Below are 14,287 nucleotides of genomic sequence, written 5' to 3'. Positions count from 1 at the left end.
ATATACATGTCTGTCTCCCCTCCATGCCCAGCTCAGAATGCAAGTTCAATAAGAGAGCGAGTTAGTCTGGTCACTGATATTTTCCTGGTATCTAAAACATTGCTGGGAACATAGTAGAGAAGAACTGTTAGATGGATGAATGCATTATTAAACTTAATTTTGTAGCTATCATTATTTACCTTTGTGAAAAGGCATAGTTCCAAAAGAAATGCTACTTTCTACCCTCATTTCTATGAATCATGGAGATTTGGCTTTTCTGTTTATAATTTAAGCTGTGAGTCACATATTTTATACTACAGGCCTGTTGCACAATATTCATGCAAGAATAGGACTTTCTTCCACTGGCTTCACTTCCAGCTGCCTGGGAGCCAGCAAGTCCCCACTCCTGTCCAAAGCACCACTCCTGCAGCTCCCACTGCTGCCCCCCCCCCCCTCATAGCAGGCATCCAGCCCCTCCCAGCCACTCCACGCTTGCATATGCAAATTAGTCCACCATCTTTGTTGGGTTAATTTGAATGCTCACTCTAATTGGCTGTGGGCATAGCAGAGGTATCGTCAATTTACTATTTGTATATTATTAGGTAAAATTATTGGAACAAAGAGTGCCCACATACTTACTGCACTTTTACAGAAAAAAATTCTCATGGCCAACCATATCCATCTGAACCTGATCAAATTACTATATGTTAATAACCACTGCTTATTAGGTCAGTAATTAATTGTCAGTACTCTCATATTATCTCTATAATATATTCTTGCATGACAATCTTGCTATCCCATTAATCACCCATGAGAGGTAACATCAACATTTGAGGATTGAATGAGACATCACCAGTACCATTTTTGAGGCGTCTAAACAAGCAGTTAAAATGTTTGGCCCATCTCAGTGGATGTAAAAATAGTGAAAAAAAATATTGAAAATAGTGTTTTACAAAGGAGTATGGATTTATAATTTTTAATATAATTATTTCAACTATATCAGTGCTTCTGAAACTTTGATGTGCTCTTGTTAAATTGCAGAATCTGATTCTGTAGATAAGAGTGAGTACCAAGATTGTGCATTTTTAACAAGTTTTCAGGTGATGTTACTGTTGCTGGTCCTTGAATCACCTTAATCCACAGGGTGTGGATATACCCAGTCAGAAGCTAACATCCCTGCCCAAATGTAGACTTTGTGATGTACACTTTTAAGTTCTTTAGAAAACTTATTCCTATCTAGCATTTTTCTTATGTTCTTTTTTTCATTGGGAGTCAGCTTCTTTAGAGATTAAGGAGATCTGGGATCTTGCCTCTTGTGATCATTACTGGGTCACCAGGGCATTGAAATGTATCTGATATCTCCAGACACTCCACTAGCATGTGTTAATATATGTGTGTGTGTATGTGTAGATGCATAATGTTATATGTAGTATTATATATAGTGACATATAAAGATATATCTTCAACCCTGGCACATGCCCTGACTGGAAACTAAACTGTGACCTTCTAGTTCATAGATTGATGTTCAACTACTGAGCCACACTGGCTGGGCTGTGTCTCATTTTTAAAACTCTAGGTTTTATCAAAAGCTATGCCAGCTAAAAGGCTCCCCTTGCCCTCTAGACAATCATTTAAACACACACACACACACACACACACACACACACACACACGCTTAAACACGAGCCAAAACCTCCAAATCTTCCCTAGGGAGAAACTGTTTTTGCATGTCAATCCTAGCTAAGTAATGATATTACCATTTTAGGTATGTGTATATGTTGTGTCTATTCTCACAATTCACCTTTTCTTGCAATTCAGACTCCAATTTCAATGAATTGACTAATATGAATAATTAATGTCACATTGTTAGCCCTATTGGGAAAAAAAAAGGAGTTAGGACCAAGGACCATAACACTCAGCCTTCAGAAGAAAGTAGGGAAATAGAAAGCACAGAGTAGACAGTGGTGTCACTGTAGGAAAGGCAGGAAAGGAGGAGGGCAGATTTTAGACTTTCATATTTTGTCTGAGTGTGCTTTAAGTTGCAAAGATTGGTACAAATGGAAGTATAAACTGAAGAATGTTAGTATATGACCACAAGCAGGTGGCTCTATATTTTATGATTTATGATGATAAATGGGTGTAATAAATTAGTTGACCCTTGGGTATGGGGGATGCAGTACAAACTCAATAGTTATAATATGGTTATTATAACACTCACCTCAAGGTTTAGTTGCAATCATTCAAATGATCATAGCAGGGGAATATGTCAATATGCACAGACTAGTGTTTCCTGGTTTGGCATACCAGTATTTGTGAAAATTCTAGCTTATCTATGCCTCCCTTATTCTTTCAAAAGATATGAACTCAAAAATGTATATCCCCCCCTCCCTATTGTCACACTATAATTTAGTACTGGAATTGTAATCCTGCCAGCATATCTAATGAGCTTCTTTAGTCCTATTTTAAAGCTTTTTATCTTTATAAATAATAGCTAAGTAAACTTAAGGCACTTCGACAATTTCTTTAGCTTAATGTATTCAAATCCACAGTTGGCACTTCATTTCTTTTCATTTAAAAATAAATCTATCTTGTCTTAATAGGCTCTACATGAATACACACATCTAACAATATAAATCATAGCAACACATCGAGAATAATGGACTTGTTACCTTTATAAGAAACATGCCATTTCCAGAAATGTCTCCAAGTCAACATATTCTTTTTTTTTTTTAATCCTCACCCAAGAATATTTTTCCATTTATTTTTAGAGAGAGTGGAAGAGAGAGGGAAAGACAGAGAGAAACATCGATGGGAGAGAAACCCATTGATTGGTTGCCTCCTGCATGAGCCTCAACCAGGGCCCGGGCCAGGAAAAAGCCTGCAGCCTGCAACCAAGGTATGTGCCCTTGACCAGAATCAAACCTCAGACCCTTCGGTCTTCAGGCCAATGCTCTATCAACTGAGCCAAACAGGCTAGGTCTCCAAGTCAACATATCCTATATAATAACAGCCTAATATACTAAGTATCTGACCATTAGTTTGACCTTTTGACCAGTCACTATGACATGCACTGACCACCAGGGGGCAGATACTTTAACCGGTAGGTTAGCTTGCTGCTGAGGTCAGCCAATAGGGACTGGACAAGATGGGCTGGACATGCCCTGGAGCCAACTTTCTGCAGTCCCTCCCTGGCCTCTAAACTATTTATTCTAATTACTTCCTTTTGATGCGCATGAATCCATGAACCAAGCCTCTGGTTCTTAAAATATTTCAGAACAACACAGTACTTGAATAAGAATTTCCAAATATAGATAAGAAACTTTTTTTTCAAGAAGATTTCCATAAACATATGACAAATTATTTAATACTTTCATTGATTTTAGAGAGAGAGAAAATGAGAGGGAGAGAGACACATCGATGAGAGAAAAGCATTAATATTGACCAGCTGCCTCTTGCATATCCCCCTAATGGGAATCCAGCCTACAACCTAGGCATGTGCTCTGACCAGGAATTAAAACAACGATTTCTTGGTGCATTCATGGGTAGATGCTCAACCATTGAGCACCACTGTCTGGGCTCTATTTAATATTTTTGAGAGCTTTTCCTTCTGAAGAGAAGTTTCCTATCAAATGTATCTATTAGGTGGTTCTATGTAAAGGCATACCTCGTTTTATGATCCTTCACAAGTCTAGCCTTTTTTTATAAACTGAAGGCAAGAGCCTCCACCAAAAATTTTACAAGTGGCTTCATTGCTATACTCACTTTATCTCAGTGGTCTGGAACCAAACCTACAATATCTGAGGCATTCCTGAACATGGTTTCTTGTGTATACTCCCATGCCTTCAATAGTTACCTTTTAATTTTTGGAGAAAACTTGGAAAATATTAACTATGACAACAATTTGGCAACTTTTAAAACATAGTTCTGGAGCAACTAGTCCTTCTATCCAACATATTCACTTCCATTATATGAGTGAACATGTAAATTGAAAACCCAACCAAAATGTCCCCTAAGGAAGAACTCTGCATGCTTCAGGAATAAACTGAGACTCATGACATAAACAAGAAACTGCACCAAGCCCAGCTGGCCTGGCTCAGTGGTTGAGTGACAATCCATGAACCAGGAGGTCAGGGTTCGATTCCCAGTTAAAGCACATGCCTGGGTTGCGGCTCAATTCCCAGAGTGGAGAATGCAGGAGGCATCCAATCAATGATTCTCTTCTCATCATTGATGTTTCTATTCCTCTCTCCCTCTTCCTTCCTCTCTCTGAAGTCAGTAAAAACATATAAAAATAATGGCAACACTCCAAACATGATGTTTTTAGAAATTAGAAACACTTACTTGCTTTGCTTTTCCATGCTAGCTACACTGAGGCATTCCCATCTTGAATTTAGGAGATTCATTTGTTCTTGTACTTCAGTTTCTTCATCCTCTGATAACTTTCCTGTCCGAAGCAGCTGACTTCCCAATTGGAGGACATTACCAACTCGTCCCTGATGGGATGTCAAGTCCATCATGTACCCCTGAAAAGGAAAGAGGTTGACAGCAGTAATTATCACTTTAGGTAAATCATTATGGTTTTTATTTCTTTTCTAAATGTGTAATCCTTTTAAAATATATTCCCAGTAAAAGCATTTTAATTTTTATTCAAGGACACCCAATATTGTTTTTAATATGATTAAAGAAAATAATTAGCTTAGGTCACCTTCTGCAGAAACAAACCCTGATATTAGGGTTTGTGTGCAAGTGACTTATTAAGGAAGAACTCCTGGAGAAGATCTGCTGAAGAAGCAGGAAACAGGACAGGGAAGGAGAGGAAGGCCAGTAAGTGTGTCATCTCAGGAAATGTTTCCTAGTCTGGGAAGTGATAGCACCTGGGTACTCTGGAGTGTAAGTTATAGTTCAAGATTGTCTTGAACCAAGAGAAGGGAGCTGGACTTACATATTCCTGTGTGAGTCGTTGCAAAATCAGATCTTAGCACCTTCAAGTAGTGTTTTCCAAGTCAGAACTATAAATGCTGGCTGTTGGAATCCCAAGATCATGAACATTTATTTTTTCCATGCCAAAATTAAAACTAAATTACCAAAGAAAGGATATGATTGTCTAATACTTAATCTTGAAGCCAATCCTATATAATAAAAGCATAATATGCTAAGTGTCCACTAATTTGGTTGACCGCTCGACCAGTCGCTATGATGTGCACTGACTACCAGGGCGCATACGCTCCAACCAGTACATTATCTTGCTGCTGAATCTGGCCAAGGCCAAGGGTCCCCTACCAGTGCACAAATTCATGCACTGGGCTTCTAGTACAAAATTAAATTGAAAGAAAAAGTAAACAAACCTAAATTCCAAAAATACCAGGATATTACACAGCAATTGAGATAAAGAGACTTGCCATTATGATAAATCATGTGCTTTGTTTCATAAATCAATGTTTTGCTTTACCTCATGAGTATGAAATTGTTCTTTCACTTCCTCTACATCTTTAGAAATCTCTCCTTGTGCTTGTAATGTGTCTTCAGCTGATAGAAGCCACGATAGTACTTCCTCTAGAGCTGTTTGGTAACTGTCCAGGTTTACTTCTGTCCCCATCAATGAACCACCAAATGACTTGTCTTCAGGAGCTCCCAAATGCTGAAGGATAAAATAAATTGAGTGTTATACAATTAGTATTTTTGCAGACAGTTCCAGTACATGAAATGATAAAATGAATGAAATATTTAAAATGCTAGGAATGCCCACTTGTATTATCAGAGACATGAACGGCAGACACACAATAGTGAGCCTGTATTTTAACAACCTCACAAATATACAAGCAGATTTTCAAATGCTACTTTAAATCCACTTGGAATTAATATTTTATTAAAGTTATTCTGGATTACTATAAAGAGTGGATTAGTATATAATTTCTTCCTTTTATATTTGAAATGCTATAAATTTTCATCCATAAGTAACTTTTTCAGTTCATATTTTAAATGCTTTACATATACATTATTGGTATTACATTTATATACTTTTGCAATGACATTAAAGAAAACATCTCTTCCCCAAAGCTGAGAGTAATAAAATGTTTCTGAAAATTTACAGAGCATAAGAGTTATCCATATGAAAATATGTGGAGGGAGATGGGTAAAAATTAAAAAGAAATACCTCATTTACACATTTGAAATTTCTAACAGTATAATGACTTCTATAAATTAAGCCCTTTTTTCCTAAAAGCCTTGGTTTAAATAGCAAGATTTTACCTTAGGGGAAATAAAATATAAAGTATTTGCTTCCTAATTGAATTAGTAGGAAGTTAGTGAGATTCTTAACAGTTGTCTTGGAATTTTTGCTGGGACCCTAAAGCTGAGAATAATAGGTACAAATTATCCATATTTCTAACAAGAAAAACCAGGCCACCTAAGAAGGAATTGCTGAAAGATGACCACAGAACTGGCTCCATAACCCTGAATCCACTACCTAGAGTAAAGTTACATAAGAAGAAGCAAGGAGATTGGAAAATTCTGGTGAGAAAATATTCCTTCAGAGTGCTATGCATGTCCACATCTCCCACCTCACACCAAGTAATGGAGAATTCAAGAGAATTGCCTATACATAATATGGTAGTATCCAGAATAAAATATTGACTTCTAAATCTAGCTGTGTGTTTGAAGAGGTTCAGAAGTGATGAGACCAGTACTACCAAGTGATAGGAGAGACCCCCTATGATAATCTTAGGGCAATTATCAATGGTAAAAATTGAGCAAATAAGCAAATGTGCCTGAATGTTTTGTTTGGTCAAGTGCACTCATGCTAGGTTGCTTGACTTCAAAAATCCTGAGAAGGACCACATTCAAAAGGGTTTCCTGCTGAGGTAAGAAACATAGGCCAACTATTGGCATAGAAGCAAAAATATTGGAGAAATATTTCATGAAAAATCTTTTTTTTTTTTTAGAAAATTCTTTTTTTATTTTATTTTCAAAATTTCTTTATTGATTAAGGTATTATATATGTGTCCTTATCCCCCATTACCCCTCCCATCCCCTACATTCATGCCCTCACCCCTCTGTTGTCTATGTCCATTGGTTAGGCTTATATCCATGCATACAAGTCCTTTGGTTGAATCTTTTGTATACTCCAAATATAGCAAGCCAGCCTTGGACCCTAAAAGCAGGGTTTTTCAAAGGAAACAAAAGGCAGTGTAGAACAATCAGAAGCTGCTTGAGGGATTTAAGAATCTTGACTAGAGAAAACCCATCTTTTTTTTTAAATGGTTCTCCCCTGTCATGACTACCTTAAACTTCCAGTTCCCCTCAATGCTGGGCCTTACCCTACTGAGCTGCCAGGACCAACTTAATTGTGTTCTTCTGATAAATGTGCCCATCAATTTAAAAAATTTTACAATATAAATTTACCCAACTATTAAGTACTTTAAGATGGCAAAACATAGTGGAATTTGGTGTGATATTTTCATAAAATGACATGTTCTCTACCTGTTTCTAGGGAAGTGCCAAAAATACATCATACTGATAAGTCAAACTCACCAACTCTAGTATTTCAAAAAAGTGTAAGTGCCCTGAGAGGGTTATTTGCAAAGACCCTCCCATGGTCAAGACAATTTCTAAAGTTCTTAAGGGTTATAATAAGTTCCATGGAATATATCCCTTCTACCCATCCCTAAATACTTTTCTAAACATTATTAATAAAAATATCAAAGTAAGAATTAAGAGGGGAAAAGTAAAAAAAAAAAAAAAGACAACCTGAGAGATATGTGTAGATGGGACCAGCTTTATAGTTGTGCAACCTGAGCAGTTCCACAGTACCCAAGTCTCAGAAGGACCCCATGCTTATTTTATCTGCTTCTTCACATGGCCAATTAAAAATTCTGAACAATTTAGTCTTTGAACTTGGGTTTTATGAGGAAAGTCCATAAGCAGAGGAAACAACTCCAATATGTGTGTATTCCCCATTTGCATATTTTTATGTTCCATGAGCACAGAATTCTGGTGGACCTACAATAGGTGAGAATTTAGTGCAACTCAAGCAAGTGCAAGGTAAGTGTGCTATTTCTGTGACTGAGTGAATGAGAGCACTAACAGCCCCAAGAAGCCATGTTTTATATTTAAAACAGAACTTGCGTCAAAGCCAGAAAGAAGGCAATTCTAGGAAAACACAAACAACCAAGAAACCCTATCACATCCTTGTTCACTCATATTTCTTTCTTATATTAGCCAAGCATTTATGCTAAAACTGATAACATGGAAAGAAAACAGAAAGAAATGGCAACCCAGACTTCCTTTTCCTTTCAATCTTTCCTTACTCATCAATAAGCTGAAGGTAAAGAATAATGGTAGAATGTACACCTATCAAGAAGTGAAATAGCAACAGCTGAGTTAGTTGCATGTTATTTCCATGTTAAGACTGAAATACATAATGCAAGCTAAAAATACAAATTACTGATAACAATGATTCTGCATGAGTTAAATGTTCATGGATTTGTATGGACAATTGCAACTACACAATATAACAACCAGCAGTAAAAACCATGCTAATACTTTAATTTTTTATTCAGTATGAGCAAATAAAAATCACCATGAAAAGTCAAAAGAGAGACCATGAAATAAAGAAAAGACTTTTATATTTTTAGTAATTTGAACAGCACTTTTTTTCCTGCATTTTCTGTTTGTTTTTTTTTGTTTTTTTTTTAGTTTTTTAAAATATATTTTATTGAATTTTTACAGAGAGGAGGATGGATACAGATTTAGAAATATCGATGAGGGAGAATCATCAATTAGCTGCCTCTTGCACACCCCCTACTGGGAATGTGCCCGCAACCAAGGTACATGTCCTTGACCCAAATCAAACCTGGGACCTTTCAGTCCACAGGCCGATGCTCTATCCACTGAGCCAACTGGTTTTGGCTCTTTCCTGTTTTTTGAACAAAGGGCTCTGAGTTTCAATTTTCACTAGGGTACAGAAATTACGCAGCTAGTACTGTGTGTAGGTAGAAAAAAAGTATAATTCAATTCTGGATATTTTGCCATCTCTGGGTTACACGTGAGAGTTTATAGGAGTTTGATTATGCTCAGTAGATAGAATGGAATTGCAAAACCCAAGGGCTATGGAGGCAAACAATCAGTGTTTAAGTTTTTACTAAGACCTGAAGACTTGTCACCCTGGGAAAGTTGCTTAGCTCTATTATAAGCCTTAGTTTTCTCATTCATAAATGGGAGTAATAATACTTCTCTAATAAGATTGTGGAAAGAATCAAAGGAGAGTACATAAAGTATCTGGCAGAATGTCTGACCATGTGTAAGACCCAAATAAAGTATGGTAAGCTGTAATTATTTTTTTAAATATATTTTATTGATTTTTTTACAGAGAGGAAGAGAGAGGGATAGAGAGTTAGAAACATTGATGAGAGAGAATCATCGACCAGCTGCCTCTTGCACACCCCCAATTGGGGATGTGCCTGCAACCAAGGTACATGCCCTTGATCAGAATTGAACCTGGGACCCTTCAGTCCATAGGCCGACACTCTATCCACTGAGCTAAACTGGTTTCGGCTGTAATTATTATTAGACTCTCACACATAAGATCCATTTTGAAGCACAATCTGCGCTAAGGTTACCGTCCTAAGTCACTGTCCAAATTTCAAGAGGCAGATAATTACTGTAGAAAAAAAAAAGACCCACAACAATTCTAAGAGCAAACATCAATTAAATCCAACTGTTCTTTTAATTTCAACCTCAACCTAGCTGCTATTTAAAAGTTCTAAAAAAAATCATTAACATGCCTGAGTTTAGATAATCTTCTCCAAGTGATAAATTATAAACAACACTATTACTCAAGGAGCACAACACTATATTTCACCATCGTACAATCTAGATTTAAAAAGTAAATGCTTTATGATTTACTGATATTTACAGAGGCTTGAATTTTTTGGAGAAAATCTTAAAAGGAAAAGCTCTATACTCAAGGACATGATGTCTAGTACTCATAAATTCTGCATCTAAATGTTTTGTCTGACAATGTTCATAAAACAAAGTCTTTACAAAGACAGCCATATTAAAGTTAAATTTAAACATGAATAAGTTCTGTAAAATTACATACATAATTCAATTAATCATTATTTACATACATAAATTTAACTACAAATACACATGATTATGGTAAAATTGTCAACTGGGTTCTGAGTAATTCTTTCTTTCTCTAAACCATTGTTTTTCCAATTTTAAGTCATGATCCATAAAGGATTCATGAAATCATTTTAGTAGGCCATGACCAAGAGTATCCCGTTTAAAATTAAATAGAGTATGTGACTATGTATACTGATGGATGGTAACTAGACCTATTTGGTGATCATTTTACAATGTATACAAATATTGAATAATTATCTTGTACACCTGAAATTAATATATTATATGTCAACTAAAGGCCCAGTGGACAAAATTCATGCATGGGGGTGTGTGTCCCCCAGCACAGCCTGTACCCTCTCCAATCTGAGATCCCTCTAGGGATGTCCAACTGCCTGTTTAGGCCCAATCCCAAACATCGCTGTCACAATCCAGGACTGCTAGCTCCCAACTGCTCACTCGCCTGCCAGCTTGATCACCTCCTAACCACTCCCTTGCCAGCCTGATAGATGCCTAACTGCTCCCCTGCCATCCCTATTGTCCCTAACCATCCTCCCCTGTAGACCTGGTTGTTCCCAACTGCCCTCCCCTGCTGGCCTGATCACCCATAACTGCCCTTCCCTGCCAGCCATATTGTGTCCACATGGGGGCGGCCATCTAGTGTGTTAGAGTGATGATCAATTTGCATATTACCTCTTTATTTTATGGAATTATATCTCAATTTAATAAAGGAAATCAAAGTAAGGCTTCAAATCCATACCTAATGACCATAAGCCTATGCTCTTGTCACTACACTTAATACCATCTCCAAAATACCCAAATGTTTATGTTGAAGAAGTCAGATTTTCATATCCTACTGAAGGTAGGAATCATGTGAGGAAAACTTATTGTAAAAAAGAAATAAACAATGCACATGTTAAAATAAATAAATTCAATAGAGGAAAAAATATCAAATTTGTCATTTATATTAAGGATTAGTATTTTTTTTAATTTTTATTTCAGATATGCATATAATGTGTATATCTATGTACATAGATATGGGTATATCCTAGTAATCAAGAGGGAATATGCTAAGTGGCTGCCCCACCCTCAAAGATGGTATCACCCACAGCCAATAAGGAGGGAATATGTTAACTGACTATCACATCCTCAAAGATGGTGGTATCCACAGCCACAAGATGGCAGAGTCCAATCCCCTCAGACCTCCAGGGGCATCAGGCACATGGCCTGCCTCAGGGGTCCCCCAGCTTCCTCAGGCCCTCAGATGCCCAGGGCCAGCCCAAGGCACAGGCAAGCTTCGGATGGCGGCTGCCCAGCTGCCCAAGACCGACCTGAAATGCAAGCAAACCTTGGATGACTGCTGCCCAGCTGCCCATGGCCACCTGAGGCTCAGGTAACCAGGGCCGGCTGAGGCTTGCGCTGCTGGCAGTAGCAACCTCAGGGGTATGATGAGGCATTACCTTCCCCTGATTTCTGGGTCACCTCCCACTCCTGAGGGCTCCCAGACTATGAGAGGGGGCAGACCGGGCTGAGAGACCCTCCCCCTCCAGTGCATGAATTTTCATGCAAATGGGCTTCTAGTCTATGTATAAATGTGTATGTATACATGTTCTGGGTCAAGATGAAAAACTGTTTTTTTACTTCATTATTCAAACTAGGAAATGGTTCTGGGATTTCAGTGTAAGTAAACCCATGGAAGGAGACATTTTCTTGATTTCCACGTTTGTACATTTTCAATGATTTTTTAAATACATCTTTAGCAGAGAATTTAAAAACAAAGGAATATAGAGAAGCTTATGCTTTTGGTTACAGCCCCCCAAAATATGTTTTCATTGACATAGTATTTCATATTTCACCTGAGCTTGAGGCATATGAACTAGCATCAAAGGAAATTTGGTAGGAAACTTAGAGAAGCCAGTATCATCAATTGGAACTAATTTTTCTGTGCTTTGATCTTATGTAAATTTTTGTCTTTATCACAGTAGTTTATATTTTTCTGCAATACATTGGCCAAATAATGATTCAGGTAAGAATAAAAATGTATGGATTAAACAATCCTGGTTGTTTTCAGAAGTATGAGTACTAATATTTATTCAACATTATTCACATACTTCAGGGGCTTAATTACTGCCCCTCTGAAGAAGAATTAGTAGATATTGTCAACTATGTTCCTGAAGATATAGCAGGTGCAAAAGGCAAAGGAAGTGTAGAGAGGAGAAAGTAAAATAATTGGGGAAAACAAATGAGTGTATGTGTTAGTCCTGCAATGTCCAATACAAATGTCTGGAAACTCATCTCTACTGATAGAAACTGTCATAGAAAATATAGAGCAATACCCTTGACACTACTCTATGAATATATCTTAAAACACAGTTCACTAAATGTCTGATCTTTGGTACATTATTTAACTTGTCTGTATTTCAGTTTCTGAATCTGTAAATCAAAGAAAATAAAAATACATCTCCAAAGGACTGTTGAAAAGTCATTTAAAATGATGCATATAAAGTGTTAACAAGCACATTCTAGTTTCCAAGAAATGCTCTGCAATGCCTGTATTTAGGGACCAATGCTCATTGAAATGGTAAATGATTTTTATGAGGAAATAGTTGAATGAGCTATGTGTATTTTTAGAAGCATGATTTTGGCAATTCAAACTGAGAGAAGTCATCAAATGGTTACAAACATAGGTAGTGAAACCAGCAAACCACAAAGCTCTTAGAAAAATAGCTGGGATGTTTCCAGAGGGCATAATCTGTCACTGAGTAGTTTTATATTTCTTTTGAAACTGATCTATTTTGGCTACTTCCCCAAATTCAACCTTAAAATGTGATATAAGTTTTAACCTGGATAAAGAAAGTTTTATTGTTCTTGAATGTATAAATGCTTCAAGAACATTTGAAAATTTTATTACTTAGTTCCTTTAGGTATGTCATACCCATACTTTTAAAAAATAAAATCTAGGTTAATGCATGGCTGGTGAATTTTTGGTGTATTCTATATTTTTATCCTTCAGTATATCCAACTATATAAGATGGGTCTATTTAAAGAAAGCTAAAAGAAAATGTTAATAAGATGATCATGCCCATTTCCATTTGTTCATTTGATCAAATATGCCTTTTTAAAGTGTATTTTCCTTTTCTCCATTTCCACAAATTAAAATTAAACACTTTTGATCCCAGCCAGTGTGACTCAATGGTTGAGCATGGACCTATGAAACAGGGGGTCACAATTCAATTCAAGGTCAGGGAACCTGCCTGGGTTGTAGGTTCGATCCCCAGAGTGTGGCACGTAGGAGGCAGCTGATCAATGATTCTCCCTCATCATTGATGTTTCTATCTCTCCCTTCCTCCCTGAAATCAATACAAATATATATTTTAAAAGAGTTAATGGTTTTGAAACTACTGAGAAAATACCTAGGAACCTCATTATGTTGGTGAGTTGGAACTCAAAGGTAAACTTCAAAATGATCCTTGTAAGACAGAGACTGGTATCACATTTAATAAGGGAACAACAGGAAGGCAGTTAGATGATACAGCTCAGGTTGTGATAGAGACTTTCATTTTATGATCGAGGATGCTAAGCAAAAAGGAAAGGTAATATCAATATTTTCTAAAGGAAGTCATGTGAAAATCCACTGTTTGAACACTATACCTTCCACAATTCCTATTAGTTGCCTTTGATTTTTTATATCAGGAAAGTTAACATTCTTCACTGTTATGGAATATCTCAGATAAATGCTATATTGTGGTTAGTATGTTCTGTTTGAATTCCTTGTATCACATGATCTAACGCATCTAGGGGAAATAATGAACAACATAAACTGATGAACAAAACTAGACCTGGAGACAGAGAAGCAGGGATCAGATTGTCAGGCCTCAGAGGGAAGGTAGGGGAGGGTGGGGGCAAAGGGGAGATATCAACTAAAGGACTTGTGTGCATGCATATAAGCCTAACCAGAGGTCATGGACAACAGGGGGTAGGCATACATGGGGAGGGGTTTGGGATGGGAATAGGGGGATGAGGACAATTATGTGACACCATAATCAATAAAGAAAAATTTTAAAAAGAAGACAAAATCACCATCATCTGTACAAAAATGTATGTTGTGTGTGTGTATTTATACTTTTTAAATAAAATATCCAAAACCCCTTTGAACAAAAGTTTCTGTAACCAAAAGTGTTCATTT

At 36.9% G+C, this 14,287-nt stretch overlaps 1 protein-coding gene across 3 annotated transcripts in view; it reads right to left on the bottom strand.

The window, feature by feature from the left end:
* The window catches only part of DMD (dystrophin), a 2,141,216-nt gene that overhangs the window by 1,544,973 nt on the left and 581,956 nt on the right, over positions 1-14,287 (bottom strand). For all 3 annotated transcript variants that reach the window (XM_084869361.1, XM_084869360.1, XM_084869362.1), the window contains 2 exons: positions 5,429-5,617; positions 4,321-4,502 (listed from right to left, as the gene is read on the bottom strand). In XM_084869361.1, the coding sequence (XP_084725487.1) occupies positions 4,321-4,502; positions 5,429-5,617 (371 nt within the window). The remainder of the gene's footprint in view (positions 1-4,320; positions 4,503-5,428; positions 5,618-14,287) is intronic.

Source organism: Pipistrellus hanaki, assembly GCF_964339955.1.
Source record: "Pipistrellus hanaki genome assembly, chromosome: X".
In the NCBI taxonomy this organism is placed as follows: Eukaryota; Metazoa; Chordata; class Mammalia; order Chiroptera; family Vespertilionidae; genus Pipistrellus; species Pipistrellus hanaki.
The sequence above is the reverse complement of the archived record's forward strand: the minus strand, read 5'-3'. Positions and strand labels throughout refer to the sequence as shown.